Below are 21489 nucleotides of genomic sequence, written 5' to 3'. Positions count from 1 at the left end.
CCCATGTGCTGCAATAGCTCCTTCATCTCTTATAATAAATAGTAAGGTACTTTTGTCTGTAATTTTTATGTACCCTAAAATTGTAAGCTTTATGAAGAGTCAAGCGTGAGTTTCCTGTCATTCAAGGAATAGAATATAGCATAGAATATAGCAGGTACTCTTCTAGATTTGGAAACACACCCTAAAACTCTTCAAATAAGCCGAGAAAACAGTTGGTTGAACAGGAAATTATAATTAAGTGGAATTAATTTTATGATAGGAATGACACAGTTTGCTATGGCAGTATACAACATGGGCATATAGTCTAGAGTTCAGGAAAAGTTTGCCTAAGAAAGTGACCTGAAACCTAAGTAGGAAGCTAGAAAGAACATAGAGAGACAGAATGAAGAATTTATTGTACTGGAAGATTGCATTCAAGAGTGTTAATATCTTAGGATGCACTTGGAGAAGAAGTTAATGGTTCAATCATAAAGTTATTTATGTTTGAATTTTGCTTAAGAGATTGGGTAACTATTGAAGGACATTTTAGGAAGAGTGGATTGGAGGAAAAAAGAACTACAAGCAAGGAGATGAGTTAGGAAGCTTTTGCAAATGGCTGCATGAGTGGGAGAATGAGATGAGGGAGAGAATGGGGAATGACTGCCAATGGGTACAGGTTTCTTTTTAAGATAATGAAAATGTCTTGGAATTAGATAGTGGTGATGGTTATATAACCATATGGAAACAACTGAGTTATACATTTCGAAGTGGTGAATTTTATGGTATATGAATATATTTCAATAAAAATAATTAAAAGAACCTTTTACAGTAGTCTAATTGAGAGAAGATGGTGGTCTGCACTAAAATGGTGATAGTGGAGATCTAAGTAGAAATATGTGGATGTAACAGGCAAGATAGAGTTGAGTAGGTATTTGGATATCAGATTAGTCATTGAAGATGACTTAAAACAGAGTTGAGGGGTCTTAGCATATAGATGATAATTGAAACCAGATCATATCCAGAGAACATGTATAGGGTGAGAAGAGCAGGTAACGCTTGGATCCAAGCCTGAGGAATACTATGAGGTAGGGAGAGGAAAAGAAGCCTACAAAAGAGATAGAGAAAACTGCTTTATCCATTATTAACTACAATAATGTCCAACAAATAGTAGGTGCTGAAAAAATATTGATGGACTAAATGGAACTAATAGAGACTAAAAATCCTTTTATCATATTTCAGTGCCCTGTTATCATCATCATCATCTGTGCTCTGTAACAGGCACTGCCTTAGACACTTTGGTTGCATTATCTAATTCAGTCTTCCCAATAATTCTGCAAGAAATGTAATCTCTGAAAGGGGCTAGATGAACTGTTATGTATCTGAGGCTAAAGTTTATGTGTTTTTTCTACTAGGCCAAAGTTTCCCAAAATCTGTTGCAAGAAAAAGATGTTAGCAGGTACTTACTAACCAAAATAACAAAAGGACTATTATTGGGGAAATAATAGGATTATTAGAAATCAATTTTTATTAATAGGATACTTGCCAACAGAGGCAATGGAGTGGTTTTTTCAGGAGAGAAGGATATTAATAATATACTAGTTATTGAACGAGAATGGATTCTTAATATTTATGAAAATCTGATGTTTCACCTTGTCTTACTTGGTGGTGTTATAATTATCTGAGGGTTAATCCTTTAAGCTATGTGATCTATGATGTTTTCCTAATCAGTCTACTTCAACTTTGATTTCCTCATCACCCTTTACAGTCTACTTGTTGCTGTTATTTTCCAGTTTTGACATTTAATTTCTTTTAGTTGTGCATTACCATTTTCCTGAAATGCCTCATTGGGTTTTCTGGTATACAATTTCAAGTCTTTGGCTTATCTTGCAACTATTTTAGTATCTAGGTGTCATTCTTCATCATTTTATTACGAATTAAATGAAAGTATATGGCATTATCTTAGAAGTGACTGGCTTTTGGACATCATTGTCAGTTATATTGTCTTAAATGTTGTATTTAGGTGATGAAAAGGAAATTCATGTTGAGGATGAAGTTAATAGAAATCTTTTCATATGTTATTAAAGAGTCTTGAGGTGAAGTTTAATATGTCATTTATTTATCCCCTATTTAAATTCAGTTCTGGTTTCTTACCTTAAAGAGACATAATTTCTTATCATCTTACTCCTTTGCCCAGAAACTTGCATGTGCTGCCTTCTACTTACAGAATGTTTCTTAAACTTCTTAAAGCAGCATTTAATGATCTGGCCTACTTCTACCTCTCCTATTAGTCTCTTCCCTCCCATATAATTGCTCTGTCATTATACTCCTAATAGTCATTTATTTCTTTTTTTCATTGTTTTTGTTAACACTATACTCTTGTTTCCCAAACTGTGTACTAGGTCCCCTTAAGGTGCTATAGCAAACCCACATGGAGTCTACAGGGTATTTTAAATTTTCAAGGGAAACACAGTGACATCTATGAGACACAGCTTGAACCACTAACTCCAGATATTTCAGTTTTAGCATTAGATTATTATTTTGCTTTCAGTGACATTATATATTTTTTAAAACTGGGTTTTGGACAGTTTCTGTGATAAAAAACAAATACTGCACAAAAATCATTATGAAGCAGGAAATGATGGTAGTGGTGACTAGTTTGGTTCCAAGGTTTGAGAATTTTGCTGTGCCCAACAGGCACTAAATTGTTAGGAAATAAATGCTTTGGGCTGGAACTGATTATTTAATAAATGGAATTTCTCTTGTCCTAGGGGCACCATGTTAAAATTCCTAAGACAAGAAAGGAGTCATGTGCTATATTGTATGCCTCCACTTTCTTTATGGTTCATAACCAATTTGAAAATCACACTTACAATTCAAAGACCACTTGATAATATCACCTGTCTTTGGAGGCCTTTTCCAATCCTCTCAGCTACAATTAATCTTCCTCATGGGTATTTTCTAGTAACATTCTGCCTTTATTATTACTATTTAAGTTAAAACAAACTAATTCAGGTATTTATTTAAAGTTATCAGTTATGGCTGTGGTTTTCCTATTCTCCCATTAGATATAGTTACTTAAAGTATAATGAGAGCCCTTTCAGTCTCTGTATAAAAGTGATCCAAATAAAATAACAGGTACCATATACTAAGTTAAACTGTATGTCTTGTTAGTCTATTTCTAATTCTCAAAAGTTTGTAAGCTATATGATCTTATATCTAGAAAACCCCAAAGATTCTGCCAAGAGACTCTTGGAATTGATAAATAAATTCAGTAGAGTCTCAGGTTACAAAATCAATGTACACAAGTCAGTAGTAGCATTCCTATACGCCAACAACAGTCAAGCTGAGAATCAAATCAAAGACTCAATACCTTTCACAGTAGGAGCAAAGAAAATAAAATACCTAGGCATATATATATTTAACCAAGGAAGTAAAAGACCTCTACAGGGAGAACTAAAACACTGAAGAAGAAAATTGCAGAGGATGTAAACAAATGGAAAAACATAGATTGCTCAGGAATCAACAGAATCAACATTGTTAAAATGTCTGTACTACCCAAAGTGATTTACAGATTCAATGCAATTCCCATTAAAATACAGTCATTTTTTGCAGATCTAGAGAACATGGTTCTATACTTCATATGGAACCAGGAAAGACCCCAAATAGCCAAAGCAACCTTAAACAAAAAGAAGAAATTGGAAGGCATCACTTAACCAGACTTCAAGCTACACTACAAGGCTATAGTAACCAAAACTGCATTGTATTGGCCCAAAACCAGAGACATAAAACTATGGATCAGAACAGAGAACCCAGATATAAAACCATCCTCATGTAGCCATCTAATCTTTGACAAATCATACAAAAACATACACTGGGGAAAAGAAAACCTATTAAGTAAATGATCCTCGGAAAACTGGATAGCCACATGTAGAAGACTGAAACAGGATCTGGACTTCTCACTACTCACAAAAATTAATTCACGATGGATCACAGTCTTAAACCTAAGGCATGAAACTATAAGAATTCTAGAAGAAAATGTGGAAAAACTCTTACAGGTATCAGCCTAGACAAAGAATTAATGAAGACGACCCCAAAGGCAATCATAACAACAACAAAAATTAACAAATGAGACTTGATTAAATAAAAATACTTCTGCACAGCCAAGGAAATAATCAATAGAGCGAATAAGCAACCTATAGAATGGGAGATAATATTTGCATGCTATAACATTCCATAAAGGCCTGATAACCATAATCTACGAAGAGCTCAAACAAATCAGCAAGTAAATATCAAACAACCACATAAAAAATGTGGGTAAAAAACATGAACAGAAGCTTTTCAACGGAAGATAGACTAATGGCCAATAAAGATATGAAAAAATGCTCAACATCTCTAATCATCAGGGAAATGCAAATCAAAACTACAATGAGATATCACTTAACTCCAGCGAGAATGGCTTTTATCAAAAAGTCCTAAAACAGAAGTGGTCCAGGCTGGAGGCCAGGGATAGGCTTTGGCCTTGGGGCTCCCGCAGCGTGCGCACACGCGCACACACACGTCCTGAAACAACAAATGTTGGTGAGGATACAGAGAGATAGGAACACTCAGACACTGCTGCTGGGACTGCAAGCTACTAGTACAACCTCTGTGGAAAGTAGTATGGAGATACCTCAAAGAACTAAAAGTATAACTACCATTTGATCCAGCAATCTCACTACTCAGTATCTGCCCAAAGGAAAAAAAGACATTCTATTTTTTAAAAAAATCTACACCCAAATGTTTATAGCAGCACAATTCACAATTGCAAAAATGTGGAAACAACCCAGTGCCCATCAATACATGTATGGATTAATAATATATGGTATATATATATCATGGGGTACTACTCAGTCTTAAACAAACAAACAAACAAACAAACAAACAAAATGATGAACTACCTATTGTATTATCCTGGCTGGAGCTGGAGCTCATTCTTCTAAGTGAAGTATCACAAAAATGGAAAAATACACACCACATGTACTCACTATTAAATTGGTACTAATTGATCAACACTAATGTGCACATATCAGAAGTAACATTCATAAGGTGTTGGGCAGGTGGGAAGGGAGAGGAGGGATGGATAAATCAACACCAAATTGATGTAGTATGCACTGTCTGGGTGATGGGGCACGCTTGTCAGGTGGTGCAAAGATAATTTATGTAACCAAAGTGTTTGTACCCCTGTAATACTCTGAAATTTAAAAAAAAAAATCCCAAACACTAGCTACTGTCATGTATGCAGAGAGAAAGGAACACTTATACACTGCTGGTGGGACTGCAAACTAGTACAACCTCTATGGAAAACAGTGTGGAGATACCTCAAAGAACTAACTACCATTTACTTCAGCAATTCCACTACTGGAGATTTACCCAAAGGAAAAAAGTCATTCGAATGTTTACTGCAGCATAATTCTCAATCACAAAAGATGTGGAATCAACCCAGGTGCCCATCAATACATGAATGGATTAATAAAATGTGGTATATATATACCATAGAATACTACTCAGCCATAAAAAATACGGTGAACCTTTTGTAACAACCTGGGTGAACTGGAAACCATTCTTCTAAGTGAACTATCACAAGAATGGAAAAACAAACACAGCATGTACCCACTATTAAATTGGAACTAATTATTCAATACTCGTGCACATATGAAAGTAAAACTCAATGGAAACCAAGCAGGTGGAGGGGGCGGGGAAGAGAGGAGATGGAGTAACTACGCAACTAAGAGGTACAATGCACGCTACCTGGCTGCTGAACACACTTATAACTTTGATTCAAACTATAAAAGCAGTTCATGTAACCAAAATGTACCTGCATAATTTTCTGAAATAAAAAAAAAATTGTAGGTTATATAATTCACCTTCTGTATTTGAAGAAATTGAGGTTTCACAATGTTAGTTTTTCTCACAATGACATACTTGTAACTTTTAACTATTCTAGCTATTATACTTTTACTGTTCGTTACAGAATCAACTTTTTGATTTCCTCAGAATCCTACTGAGATTTTGACTGGGATTACATTGAATCTATGAATCAATTTGGGGAGAATTGATGTTGCAAGAATATTGAGTTAGGCCAGGCATAGTGGCTCACACCTATAATTCTAGCACTTTCAGAGGCTAAGGCAGGAGGATGGCTTGAGGTCAGTAGTTTGAGACTACCCTGAGAAAGAGTGAGACCCAGTCTCTACAAAAAATACAAAAATTAGCAAGGTGTGGTGGTATGCACCTGTAGTTCCAGCTCCTCTAGAGGCTGAGGGAAGGAGAAGCACTTGAGTCTAAGAGTTTAAGGTTGCAGTGAGCTATGATGATGTCACTGCAATCTAGCCTGGGTGATAGAATGAGACCCTGTTTCTAGATAGATAGATAGATAGATAGATAGATAGATAGATAGATAGATAGATAGATAGATAGATAGATAATAGAAAGAAAGAAGAAGGAAGGAAGGAAGGAAGGAAGGAAGGAAGGAAGGAAGGAAGGAAGGAAGGAAGGAAGGAAGGAAGGAAGGAAGGAAGGAAGGAGGGAAGGAAGGAAGGAAGGGAAAAGAAGGAAGGAAGAGAAAAGAAGGAAGGGAGGGAGAGAGAGAGAAAGAAAGAGAAAAGAAAAGGAAAGGAAAGAAAAGAAGAGAGACAGGAAGGGAGGGAGGGAAGGAAAGGAAGAAAGAGAGAGAGAGAGAGAGAAAGAAGAAGGAAGGAAGGAAACGAAACAAAACGAAAAAGAAAGGAAAGGAGAAAGAATACAAGTCAGATGTGGTCGCTCATGCCTATAATCTTAGCACTCTGGGAGGCCAAGGCGGAGGATCATTTGAGCTCAGGAGTTCGAGACCAACCTGCGGAAGAGCGAGACCCTGTCTCTACTTAAAATGGAAAGAAATTAGCTGGACAACTAAAAATATATAGAAAAAATTAGCCGGGCATGGTGGCACATGCCTGTAGTCCCAGGTACTCGGGAGGCTGAGGCAGGAGGATCACTTGAGCCCAGGAGTTTGAGGTTGCTGTGAGCTACGCTTACACCATGTCACTCTAGTCCAGGCAACAGAGTGAGACTCTGTCTCCAAAAAAAAAAGAATATTGAGTTTTCTAATTCATGCACATAGTATAGCTCTCCATTTATGTAGGTTGTTTGTTGCTGTTGCTTTTTCCTATAATCTTTTATAGTGTTCTATGTATAGGTCTTGCACATACCTTGGTTAAATTTATCCCTATATATTTCATTTTTTGGTGCTCTTGTGAATAATAGTTTCTTCATTTTAATTTTCAATTGTTTCTTGATAGTTTATAGAAATATGTTAGATTTTTGTTTGATCTGAAATCTTGAGACTTTAATTAACTCACTTTTTAATTCTAGAGCATTTATATAGATTTCTTATGATTTTATATATTCCCTAAGCATGCACAAGTTGGTATCCAGCCAAACCCACAAGGCTAACTCTATAGATTTTGTCTCATTCTTCTCTGAAAATCTTTTTCACAATTTCTAGTCTACTGGCTCTCCTTGAACACTTCTTTCTGTCCCCTCATTTCAGTGAGAATACCAGGCTCTGTTTGGCTTTTTCCTCCCTCTCCATGGTCTGGAAATTGTCTCCTGGCAGAGAGCCTGCATGATGTCAGAGCTCACCTTGTTTCTTTTCTATCAGAGATCACAGTCCTACTGTGCCTGTTATCCAATGTCTGAAAAATCTGTAGTTGTTTCCTTCTGGTTTTGTTTTCTAGTTGTTATAGCATCAGGGTAATTCTGCACCCTACTACTCCTTCATGGCCAGAGCAGAAGTTAAAGATAGATATTTTTTAGGATGTACCGATAGGTATTTTTTAGGATACTTTAAATGTTTGTTGATTGAATGTCAGAATGGTAGGAAATAGATTGGTTAGATGTAGGTGACACATTGTGTTTGAGTACTTAGAGATGTACTAAAATTTTAACAGAAATCTTGGCAAATTTTTAAATGTTTCTAAATCAAATTTTTAAAATCGATTGCATTCTCAATTATAACATCTTTTTTTATGTGCCTAGATTATTAAGTCCTTTGAAGCAGTTAATATGGCTTCTATTTTGTGTCTCTGAAAGAAACAGATTTTTTGCCTTACTAAATTCTGATTTTAAGTTGAGTGACTTTTGAGTGGAAATCACTGATCAAAAGTAATGTTCTCACATTTTTCGGGGTCTTAATATCAGAAATTGTCAGAAGGTCAGCCAGTGTCCTGTGTTGAAAAATTGAGTAGTAAATGTATGACAAAACCGGCTGAATATTTCTACTATTTATCCATTTTTGCCTTGCAGGTTCAAATAGTATTTATTTATAATGGAAATATTTCAATTCATTTAAGTCCCATTACAGTATGGTTAATAAATCAGGTTTAAACCTGGGCTGTTCATGAGCTGATATAAGCCCTATTATAGATATACTTTGAACTCTCTGATTATAATTTGGCTGAATTACATTATAATGACTTCACTTTCACTGAACAAAGTTTTCCTCTTTTGATGGCACATCATTTAAATTTTCATAGTAAAAGTTGCTGTTGACTTTAGTTTTCTTTTTGTATTTTATTGCATAAAGCAGATATGGTTAAGATTTAATATATGAATAAAAGTACATTATTAAATAACACATAGATATTTTCTACTGGTAAATGTATACTTTCCCTAATTGTGGGTTCAAGTCATTTAAAATCTTTTGGGGATGGATATTGATGCATTTTAACGAACTAACTGCTTCATGAGATTTACTCATTTTGATAAATTGAGTGATAATATCAAAAAAGTAATAAATTAAGTTTAAGTTATTGTTATTCTAGGCCAGGTGTGGCAGCTCATACCTGTAATCCCAGCACTTTGGCAAGCTGAGGTAGAAAGATCACTTGAAGCCAGGAGTTTCAGACTAGCCTGGGTAACATAGTCTGCCTCTACAAAAATAATTAGCTGGGGGTGGTGGCACGCACCTGTAATCCCAGCTACTCAGGAGGCTGAGGCAAGAGGATCACGTCAAGACTGCAGTGAGCTATGATTAGGCCACTGAACTCCAGCCTGAGTGACAGAGCAAGACCCTGTCTCAAAAAAAAAAGTTTAAAAAGTTACTGTTAATTCTTTAATGGGAATGATTTAGTTACAGTATCTTTTGTCTACTCTTTAATTTTGAAAATTTTCTAATTATAGAAAAGTAAAAAGAATAATAAAATTAAGTTCTCTATACCCTTTATATTGATCGATCAATTGTTAACATCTCACCACATGTGTTCTTTTATATAAATATATGTATTTTTATTTTTCCCAGAACCATTTTAAAGTATTTATTCTTTATACAAGAAATTAAGCATTGATACTGTTTTCTGATATATAATCAATATTCCAGTTTCAGCAGTTATTCTAATAATGTCCTTGATAGCTATTTAATTTTATTCTCAATCAAGGATCCAATAAGAATCACACATTGCATGTATTTGTGCTATTTCTTTCATTTACTTTGATCTAAAACAGTCCTTCCTCCCATCTTTTTGGTTAAGGCATTTTCTTCTTTCAAGATTCCAAACCAATTGCTTGGAAAAGATGCCACATTATGGACTTATATGGTTGTATCCTCATAATTGGATTCAGGTTAAACATTTTTGGCAATAATATTACATAAGCGCAACGCTGTGTATTTCTCATTGCATCATTATAAGGTTTATTGCTTTATTGGTGATGCTAACTCTGATCTTTGGTTAAGATAGTATATCCCTCAGATGTCCTGCCTGGAACCTTCTTCCCTTTCTCCGTTCCATATTGTATTTTCCTTATCCTAATCTAGTTCCCAGGAGCATCAACTTTATTTTCATTTGCTCTATCCTACAATACAAAATAGTTTCACCAATAATATTCCTAACAATAAACCCACTAAATTTGTTTTATGTTCTTTGTTTTTGTTCCTAGCAATATATCCCACTAACAGTATATAGTTGTAATAGAATATTGAAAAGTTTTTTGCATTATTTTTTATGTTCTTATGTTATGATTTGATTTTTTTGTTTCTATTGTATTCAGTTTCACAATTTGTTTATCTTCTAATTGAATTTGAAATTCAAGTTAAGTTTTATTTGGAAATGCAAAATTTTGACGTTTCAAAAGTTAAATTTAAATTTAATATAGTTAGAGAAGTCTTCTAGTCCTATTCCTCTATTCTGTTCCCACTTGCCCTCATAGAAAAGCATTTTTTTTAATTTCTAGTTTTTCCTGTGTTTCTTTTTACAAAATTAGGAAACTTAAAATTATATATAAATTCTGAAGAATATATGTGCACACAACAAGAATATATATGTTCGTTTTTATTGTGGTAAAAAAACATAGTAATGGCCAGGCGCGGTGGCTCATGCCCGTAATCCTAGCTCTCTGGGAGGCTGAGGCGGACGGATTGCTCAAGGTCAGGAGTTCAAAACCAGCCTGAGCAAGAGTGAGACCCCCGTCTCTACTATAAATACAAAGAAATTAATTGGCCAACTGATATATATATAAAAAATTAGCCGGGCATCGTGGCACATGCCTGTAGTCCCAGCTACTTGGGAGGCTGAGGCAGTAGGATAGCTTGAGCCCAGGAGTTTGAGGTTGCTGTGAGCTAGGCTGACGCTACGGCACTCAATCTAGCCTGGACAACAAAGCGAGACTCTGTCTCAAAAAAAAACAACAAAAAAAACCATAGTATTAATTTTACCATCTTAACAATTTTTAAGTGTACAGTTCAGTAATATTAAGAATATTCACATTTGCACTACAGATCTCTAGAAATTTTTTATCTTGCAACACTGAAATTTTATATTCATTAAACATGAATTTCCTCTCTTTGTTCCACCTAGTCCTTGATGAATTACTATAAAAATGTGACAGTAATAGTGGCAACCACAGCTATTAAATAATATATGTTTACTGTGTGCTGGGTATATGCTCAGCAATGCACCTACATTAATTTACATTATTTCGATTAATCTTCAACAACCTTGTGAGATATATTTGTAATTATAAATTAAAGATGAAGAAAGTGAGGCATAGAAATCTTAAGTGACATACTCTAACTCATGTAACTACTAAGTGATAAAGGTAGGAGTTGAACGTAGATAGTCTTCAAGATAGATTCTGGGCTTTTTCTAATACTACTGTATTGAGTCCCTTTATATTGGGACTCACTGTTATTTTCCTGTATCAAGCTAGCATTTGACTTAAGGTCTATATGACTGTGGCCTCTGAGTCCTTTACCCACTACGTGTACTTTACTTCTTACATGGTTTTGCTATCAAGTTTGTTGTCACAAAAGCCAGTACAGAATTGAAATTCCATTTGTAACAGCCACAGTTTCTCACAAAGCATCCCTTTCATACCACTATCCATGGCAGGGTATTGAACTATGTGTATCATTTTTCTGACCCATTAAATTATTTTTGTTCTTATTTTTCAGTGGATGATTCAGCAGCCACATAAAGCAGCAACATTTTTTGGATGCATTGGGATAGATAAATTTGGGGAGATCCTGAAGAAAAAAGCTGCTGAAGCCCACGTGGATGCCCATTACTATGAGCAGAGTGAGCAGCCAACAGGAACTTGTGCTGCATGCATCACTGGTGACAACAGGTCAGTGTAATTGCAAGGGAAGTCCTATACTAACTGACTATATAAACACTGGTAAAATCTGATTCCATTGTGAGTTTGAAATTTAGACTTCTTGTTTATAATTGTTTTTAATGTTCATTAAACACTTCCTCGTATCATTTTTCCTTTTTTGTTTTTAAATTTACTTTTGTTAAACATGCTATTGAATACATGAGGCATAATGGAATGAAAGTTTGAGATTATCTGGTCCAGTCTCTACTTTTTATAATTAGGAACAGAAATGGAAAATATTTCTATGTTTTGTAGCTGGTTTTTTGATGAACTTGGATTAGAAAGAATATTCTTTTCAGCATATCCTGACATTAGAATATTAAAATATGTGTCTATGTGTATTTTATATATAAAAATATTATATTCAGTCTAATAGGAATTAGGTCATCTAAAGCATTTCTGGCAAATAGTCATTCATCCATCCGTATTAAACAACTCCAGTCATAGGTAATGTACAACTCAAGAAACAACCAACTATATTTCTATATAACTTATTAGGAAATTCTTCTTCATATGAACTTGAAATATATCTCTCAGGGCCTTCCATGTATTGGGTATATTTGTTCTTTTGTAGCTCTATGTAGATAATCCTTCGGTACATTCACGTATTGCTAACATTATACCATATCAGCATAGGTTTTCTTCTCCTTTGCAAAGGAAAAACAAAATAACTTTCCTAGTGATTATTTTGTTAGACTCATCAAAGATTATCTCTTTCATTCATTTCTTTTTTTTTTTTTTTTTTTTAGAGACCAGGTCTTTCCCTGTTGCCCAGGCTTGAGTGCAGTGGTGCTATCATAGCTTACTCCACCTCGAATTCCTGGGCTCAAGCAATCCTCCTGCTTCAGCCTCCCAAGTAGTTGGGGCCATAGGCATGTGCCACCATACCTTCTCTCCCTAAACCCCTTGCTTTAATTCTCGCTAAGGCTAAACTAAAATTGCTAAATTGTTTTGGTGTGTTAAATTACTATTTTAAAGAACAGTTATGATAATATTTGGTTTCCAGAAGTCAAAAACTTAATTTATACACTGGTATTATGGTTATGGTGATCAGTATTGTTCAGATGTTATGAGAAGTCAAAAACTGGAGAGAAACCCTCGCTATCTAATTCATTATCCAAATTCTAGAATCTAATAGAGTTGGATAAATTGTTTTAGATAGAGCCAGTAAAACTCACCATCACTATCCAAAACTCAGAAATTGAGAAGTTTGGATAAGGCAGTGTCTTTCTTGATCCAGGTTCTTACTCTTCAAAGTCAAAACCAAATATATTGGGCAAGTAAGAATACTTATATTTTTCTTTTGTAGAAACTGTGTAGATTCCTATCAAAAAGTAGTTTTATTACCAAAATAGAGTTTAATATCTGATACCAGAAGTGTTTGCTTTTATTTAGTAGCCATTTTTCTCAATTTTCCTAAAGTTATGATTACTAAAATATTTTTATAAATTAAGGATGATTCTTATTTTGCATATGAATACATACTTATTACTCTTACTTTCCTTCATTTAATTGAACATAAACAGTTGTATCCTTTAGTAGTAAATTGGCATATGAATGAGTGGAAATACGTTTTGGAAGAGAATCTAATCTTTTTCTTTTTTTTAATAGAGGAATGGAACCTATTACCAAAGTCTCAAATAATGGTTTTTTTTTGTAAGCCATAACTGTTACCATTTAATTAGAAAAAGAGAAAAATTTGCAAGTAATTTTATAAATTCTTGGTCAGAATGCGGAAGAAAACCATTTTTAGTAGTCTATATATAATGCAAATAATTATTTTATCTCATAAATTTAATTGTTGGGCTATAATTAAATGATCTAGGTAGCACTTTTAGCCAGATTTTTAAATGTAGTATCCTGCTTAGATTTTCCAGCTGTAAAACTGAAGCAGCCTGGGGAATTTTCAACCATAGAGACTAATTCTAATTGATTCCAGTCCTTAAAATGGAATGGTTTGCAAATTAATTCCTCATAGTAAATAAGGTCTACATTGAATGTGTGTTTTGTGAAATTAATCCCATACTTGGCTTTTAAAGCTTAAATAGTCAATTATATTAGGTTGATATTTTTATAAAGATATTTTTCCACTATAAAAAATTAAGGGTTTTTTTTTTTTTTTTTTTTTTTTTTTTTTTGAGATAGAATCTCACTCTGTTGCCTGGGCTAGAGTGCCATGGCATTAGCTTAGCTCACAACGACCTCAAACTCCTGGGTTCAAGCAATCCTTCTGCCTCAGCCTCCCGAGTAGCTGGGACTACAGGCATGCGCCACTATGCCCGGCTAATTTTTTCTATATATTTTTAGTTGGCCAGTTAATTTCTTTCTATTTTTAGTAGAGACAGGGTCTCGCTGTTGCTCAGGCTGCTCTCGAACTCCTTACCTTGAGTGATCCTCCCACCTTGGCCTCCCAGAGTGCTAGGATTACACGTGTGAGTCACCATGCCCAGCTGAAGTTTTTAGTTGCTTAGATTTCTTTTTACATATTGACTTAGTAGCTTTTTGTCTTGACTGCCTTTTGAACTATTAAATTGTGAAAAGTAGATCTTATTTTAGTATCAAAAGGAAACTTAAATGCCACTTTCTCAGAATACCAGGTGTTTAGAGCAAGGATTAACATGTCTCTGTTTACCTCAGAACCAACATAGAAGTCTCAGAAAGTTCTCAAAACAAAATTAATATTATTTACATTTATGTTAAAATTATTTTTTATTTACTTATTTTTAGCATATTATGAGGGTACAAGTGTTAAGGTTACATATATTGCCCATGCTCCCCTCCCCCCTTCAGTAAGATGTGCAACGTTTGGGGGATGGACATGCTTGAAGCTCTTATTTACATTTATTTTAACAATCAATAACATCAGTTTTGAAGATTTACAAGTTAAAATGTTATAAATCAAATAATTTGCAAAAAAATATTGGTAATTAACTGTATAGACAATATATGCCAAATTTGAAAATAGTAAGTAAAGTCTACTTGCTATTTCTTTGATTGTTTTAGGTCCCTTGTAGCTAATCTTGCTGCCGCCAATTGCTATAAAAAGGAAAAACATCTTGATCTGGAGAAAAACTGGATGTTGGTAGAAAAAGCAAGAGTTTATTATATAGCTGTAAGTATTTGCTTACTTCAAATTTCTGGTAAAATAATAGATTATAGTTGTCCGACATACATTTTTTTTTAATTGTCTTTTATTTATCTTGCAAATTATTTACCCATCTTAAAGCATTTGTTAGATTCACTATTGTAAATACAGAACAGAAATATGATCTTTCTGTGGGTACTGTAATTTATATTTACCTTCAAGTCTACCCCATTTTAGATACATTATATATAGATGCTTCTCAAGTGAGTGCGGAAGTCTGTGTAAAATCAGTTTCTTCAGATATTTTGTAATAATTCTACAAACTTACGTTTTATATTTTTAGGCAACTTGTGAGTGACACATGCATTGTATGGGAAAATATTAGTAGTATAAATATTCACTGCAAAGAGTTTGAGCTTATTTGCCTAAAAAAATCTTAATTGCTATTTATTCCATAGTAATTACCATGACACCTTTTAATTTAGTATTTCACAAACATTGGTCGTGACAAATCTCTTAAATCTGGGAATAAGGGCAGCATGTAATTTGAATTGTTAAGTCTTCTGACATAAAAATAATTGGTTAAGAATTCATTTCTAAAATAAAACTGTACTAAATACCTACTGAATTAACCACCTCACAATTACCTTGTTTTTATTTAATATGTGTTAAATGTGGCTGCTCATAAATAAGTAGATACCCATGAAAAATTAAAAGCATCTCATATGCATATAATATATGGTTTTGGTATAACAGCTGCTGCCATTTCACTACCTGAGCTGTGTGAAACAGCTGGTGAGACATGTAAAAAATTGATTATCCAGTAGGAACATGTTTATTGAAAATATAATTATTTTTTTCAGTCTAATGTTAACGTCTCCTACAGCTTGTTTATGTGCACTGCTGTAGACTTTACAACATTGTTATTGATTCCTCTGTATTCCAAATCCTACCCCTTTATAAGTGTCAAATACATGCTTATATTGAGAAGATGATATAATGAAAAGTCATGCTATCTATCTCTACTTGCCAATGTGTGGGAAAAACATTTCAAGAATTAAAGATTTTTACCTCTTTATTATTTCCATTTTATTTTATTTCTCAAAATGGTCTCATTTGTGTCTCAGTTTTCAAGTCTTGGTAGTGTATTTTTGTAATGTGATTCTTTAGGGGGGATTTAGGTACTATTTCAGATGATCTCATGTTTGAGGGTTTGTTTTTCAACGAGCATATGGTTTAAAGTTTGGCATAACTTAGGTATATTATTATCATTGCCTATGAAATATGACAATATACTCTGATAAAAAAGTATGTTTAACCTGACAACTACAGTTCTGTGTATTTCAGTATATAGTAGTTCAACCCTGAATTATGAGCCAACTTGCAGACAACTCATCATTTTAATGGTTATACAGTATAATGCATCTAGCCAACTTTGGGAGAATGGAATTTTTATGGAAGTATAGACCCAACATGCAAACAATTCATAGTTTTAACAATTATGTAGTATAACACATCTAGCCAAATTTGGGTGAATAGAGTTTTATACTAGTATTAAATATTTATGCTAAAGTACAGTTTTGTATAAGGCATAAAGTAATCAGTTTTAGTCAAATTAATAAGGAAAATGGGATTATTTTTGAGACTTAGGTGGTATATTTAGCCAGAATAAATATCAAAATGGATGCCAGTTGATATCTCTGTTGGTAGCTGTTAGCTCTTAGCTTCTATTTCAGCAATTTCATAGAAAGAATGCTCTTTCACATTGCCAGGTAAATTTATTCTCTGCTCATAGCTTGGCTTATTTCAAAATAGTTCTGAAAATAGTATTCTCATATTGGATACCTGGGATGCTCTATATTCTTGGTCAGCATTCAACAAATGTTTATTTGGCTAGTAACTAAAAGCATATAATTCTTACTCGTTAAAAATCTGTGAACTCTTTTGAAATGTAAGACTATTTTCACTAAGACATTCTGCAGGTTTTTAAAGCCTTTAATTTCCTTTGAATTCAGAGCATTCAGAAATGAGATGTAGCATAGTCTTTTCTTAGCATATGTGCAAATCTCAAACTAATTGGGTTGCACCATGCTTTCAGGTTCTATTGGGTCAGCAATCTCCTTAAATTATCATCATACACTAATGAGGTTTAACAAGTTAAAAATTTGGGAACTCTTTAATTCTAAAAAGTTTTAGATCTAAGAAACTTAGTTTATTCAACAAATTTCTGTAATTAAGATATCTCTCTGCATTATATAGATTACATAGATCTATATACTCAGCTCTATTTCTTCCCACTATTTCATGAACTAGCAATAGTCATGAACATTAAGAAAATTCAAAACCTTGAATGCAGTGAACGAGTTCATATCATAAACCTTCCTGACAAAAAGCTGAAATTGTATGTAAATATACCAGTATCTTCTATTGATTTAAGTACCGTGTTTCCCTGAAAATAAGGCAGGGTCTTATATTTATTTTTCTTCAAGAAGACACCCTAGGGCTTATTTTCAGGGGATGTGTTATTTGTTTTAAGTATGGTACAACAATCTACATTTATTCAGATATAGTTAAGTCTTCTTCTGGAACATCATCATAACTCTCCAAAGCCCGAATTCCATCCTGAATGTCTTGCGACTCTGTTTCCTTTAGAACCATTGGCCCCAATCTCTCATGGCGAGCAATAGAGCTGTCATGGGGCAGATGAGAAGGGCTGCTCATCTTCTTTACCGCTCCACAACGAAATGCATGGGTTGTGCAGATATGCTGCGTAGCCACGCCCATCACTAGGTCTTATTTTCAGGGTAGGGTTTATATTGTGCAAATGCTTAGAAATCCTGCTAGGGCTTATTTTATGGGTAGGTCTTATTTTCAGGGAAACATGGTAAAATGTTGATATATTTTTAGTTTAATTTTATTTTTTTACTTTTCATAGCAAGTGTCCCATTTATGCAATGTAAACTCAGTTTTTCTATGTTTAAACCAAATTCTCAGATTCCTTGTTAGTAGGTAATTAGAGAATACTAATTACGGTGACTAGCTAATTATGGTTTTAAAAACATAAATCTCAGGTACTCTTCACCTTAGAATCAGATCGGTATATGTATCTGTTTCTTCTTACTGAAGAAATAATATTTCTAAAATTAGACCTTTGATATTTAAGAAAGACTTATGAAATTGATTAGGAAAGCGGAGCCATTTATTTTTCTAAACTATTTCGTTTTTAAGCTATATTAGTCAGCTTTGACAAATGAGAAAATTAGCACTCATTGTTTCATACTGCTTCTTACATTTTGGTAGTTCTATTTTTACTTTTTTTTTTTTTTTTTTACATTTTTAGGTGTTTAAACATTTGCATTTTGTTCTATAACCACAATTCTTACAGTCTTAATTCTATATTTAAATGAGTTAAGTGCTACGAATTATTTTATCACTTTTCCCATTCTTTTATTGCTTATTTTGATTATCCCTCAGTTGGCTACATCTTGTCATCAAACTATTTTTATTTACAGAAAGAACTCAGAGTGCCTCCCTTCTTGAGTATTTACATCCAGTTGCTTTTACATAAATGACAACTTGTTTGGTGTAATATTTTGCAAACATTGCTTCATGGACTTTTTCTGGAAAACCTAAACCAAGATTGATGTTTATTTCTGTTCTTTATTATTTCCTTTTTTTTTTCTTTTTTAGACAGAGTATCATTCTGTTGCCTAGGCTAGAGTGCTGTGGCATCAGCCTAGCTCACAGCAACCTCAGAGTCCTGGGCTCAAGTGATCCTCCTGCCTTAGCCTCCCGAATAGCTGGGACTACAGGCATGTGCCACCATGCCTGGCTAATTTTTTTATATATATATTTTAGTTGTCCAGCTAATTTCTTTCTATTATTAGTAAAGACAGGGTCTTGCTCTTGCTCAGGCTCTTGCTCGAACTCCTGAGCTCAAGCAATCCTCCTGCCTTGACCTCCCAGAGTGCTAGGATTACAGGCGTGAGCCACCGCTCCCAGCCTATTTCTTTTTTTTCTACTTTGGATTTCATTTGTTGTTCTTCTCCTCCTCCTCCTTATTCTTCTTCCCCACCACCCCACTCCATTCCTTTGGTTTGCTTTTTAAAGTGGAAAAATAATTCATTGATTCATGACTTTTTTCCTACTATAGATGCTGAGTGCTATATATTTCTATATATTAATTTGGCTGTATCCCACAAATTATACTATTATGTTTTAATTTTCATTCAGTTTTAAATACTTTCTAATTTATTTTTATTTCTTCTTTCAATCATTAGTTGTGTATATGTCTGTTGTTTAATTTCTAGATACGGGGATTTTCCAGAGATCTTCCTCTGACTATAATTGTGGATTGGTATATCCTCCCTGAAATTCTATCAGTCTTTACTTAATATATATTGAAACTCCTATTAGGTGGACAAAGTCTAGGGTTGGTTATCATTTTGAAATTTATATCCCTGATTATATACTTTGCCCTGAAATCTACTTTGTCTGATACATTTTTTTTTAAATGCAACATGCCAACTTTTTTTAACAAAAGTATCAGGTAAAGTCAAACAGGCATTTGTATTAAGAGCAAAACTAACTAGAAGAAATTTTATCTTAAACACTCTACAGTAATGTACTTGGAGTTACATTTAACTGAGCTCTGTTGCTGTGACGAATACAGCTCATGTATAGGTATGGATGAATGATTTGTACATTGTTCAAGTATTCATTGAGTACTACCTGATATACATATATACATTAAGTTTGAAAAAGATTTAATTGACGATCCCAGGTATACTTCATTTTTGTTGATCTTTTGGAAGAGGTTGTCTAAAGAGAAGAATATGTAGTTCTGGTTCATGAATCATGTAATGAACGCACCCTAGCCTATGTTGGACACTGAGTATCCTCCACTCCTCTTTAGACATCAAATGGGTTTTGGGTACTTGTTTGGAAAGTTCTCTGGATAACATGACATGCCGATACTCATAGTGCTGGTTGAAGTACTTGTCGAGTAGCATTAACATATATGCTTTGGGGCTATCCTGCTGGTACGCAGGAGAGTGGGGGAATGAGAGCAAAAGAGATGGCACGACAAAACAGTACATCCATATCTGGCCAAGGAAATGAGTCAACTGAGCCTTGTTTGATATTAATATAGCCAGTCCAGCTTACTTTTGATTATTGATGTCATAGTATATGTTTTTCCTCCCTTTCACTTATAACCTATTTGTGTCTTTATTTTTAAACTGCATTTCTTGTAGGCAACATATAGGTGGGTCTTACTTTTTTGTCCATCTTGACAATGTGTGTACTCTTTAATTGGAATGTTTATACCATTTCTATTTAATGTGATTATTAGTATGGTTAAGTTTGAGTTTTATTGTCTTGGTATTTGTTTTCAATTTGTCCCATCTGTTCTTCATTCTCCTTTTCCTATTTCCTGCTCTCTTTGGGGTTAATCCAGTATTTTTATCTTTTTAGTTGGCTTAATCTCTTTTTTTTTATTTTAGTGGTTGCATTAGGGTCTATGGTGCACAGCAGTTTGAATTCAATTACTACTATATGACTTCACATATAGTATAAGAACCTTTTAATAGTATACTTGCATTTCACCCCTTCTACCCATTATGCTATCTCATTGTCACATTTTTATTTTTATTTTGAGACACAATCTCACTCTGTTGCCTGGGCTAGAGTGCAGTGGCATCATCATCACTCACTGCAACCTCAAACTCCTGGGCTCAAGCAATCCTCCTGCCTCAGCCTCCCAACCAGCTGGGACTACAAGTGCACAACAACATGCCTGGCTAATTTTTCTATTTTTTGTAAAAATGGGGGTCTCACTGTGTTGCCCAAGCTGGTCTCAAACTCTTGGGCTCAAACAATCCTCCTGCCTCAGCCTCCTGAGTAGCTAGAACTAGAGTCTCACATCATCATGCCCAGCTGATTTTTTAAATTTCTTTTATTTTTGTAGGAATCTCACTTTTTAATTATTTGATTTTTTAAACAGCTTTGTTACCATATAATTCTCATAATATACAACACATATTTTACTTCTATATATAGCCATAATATAACACATTGCTATTAAGTTTATTTTTGTTTAAATTGTCAGATACCTTTTAAAAGAGCTTAAAATAATAAGGAAAAAAAGCATACATTTACTCATGTAATCACCATTTCCAGTGCTCTTCATTCTTTTTTGTTAAAATCAGATTTCCATCTGGTGTCATTCTCCTAAAAGAAGTCTAAAGGACATTCTTTACCAGTTCTTATATTTGGATCTCTTGGAAATGACTTCTTTCAGCTTTTGTGTGTTTGAAAACATCTTTACTTCACCATCATTTTTTCTATTTTCTCTTTTTTTTTTTTTTTTTGAGACAGAGTCTTGTTCTGTTGCGTGGGCCAGAGTGCCACGGCATCAGCCTAGCTCACAGAAATCTCCAACTCCTGGGCTCAAGCAATCCTCCTGCCTCAGCTTCCCAAGTAGCTGGGACTGTAGGCGTGTGCGACCACACTCAGCTAATTTTTTCTATTTTTAGGTGTCCTACTAATCTCTTCCTATTTTTAGTGGAGATGAGGGTCTCACTCTTGCTGAGACTGGTCTGGAACTCCTGACCTCAAGTGATCCTCCCACCTCAGTCTCCCAGAATGCGAGGATTACAGGTGTAAGCCACAACGCCCGGCCTCACTTTCATTTTTGAAAGACATTTTTGCCAGATAGGTAGTTCTACTTTGACAGTTTTTCAGTACATTAAAGAATT

The 21489-nt window shown here is 34.2% G+C and overlaps 1 protein-coding gene across 2 annotated transcripts in view; it reads left to right on the top strand.

Annotated features, from left to right (window-relative positions):
• The window catches only part of ADK (adenosine kinase), a 519384-nt gene that overhangs the window by 211671 nt on the left and 286224 nt on the right, over window positions 1-21489 (top strand). For both annotated transcript variants that reach the window (XM_012759893.2, XM_012759894.3), the window contains exons 5-6: window positions 11444-11616; window positions 14650-14758. In XM_012759893.2, coding sequence (XP_012615347.1) covers window positions 11444-11616; window positions 14650-14758 — 282 coding nt within the window. The remainder of the gene's footprint in view (window positions 1-11443; window positions 11617-14649; window positions 14759-21489) is intronic.

This window comes from Microcebus murinus, chromosome 14 (assembly GCF_040939455.1).
Source record: "Microcebus murinus isolate Inina chromosome 14, M.murinus_Inina_mat1.0, whole genome shotgun sequence".
In the NCBI taxonomy this organism is placed as follows: Eukaryota; Metazoa; Chordata; class Mammalia; order Primates; family Cheirogaleidae; genus Microcebus; species Microcebus murinus.
This window is presented reverse-complemented; position numbering and strand designations above follow the sequence as displayed.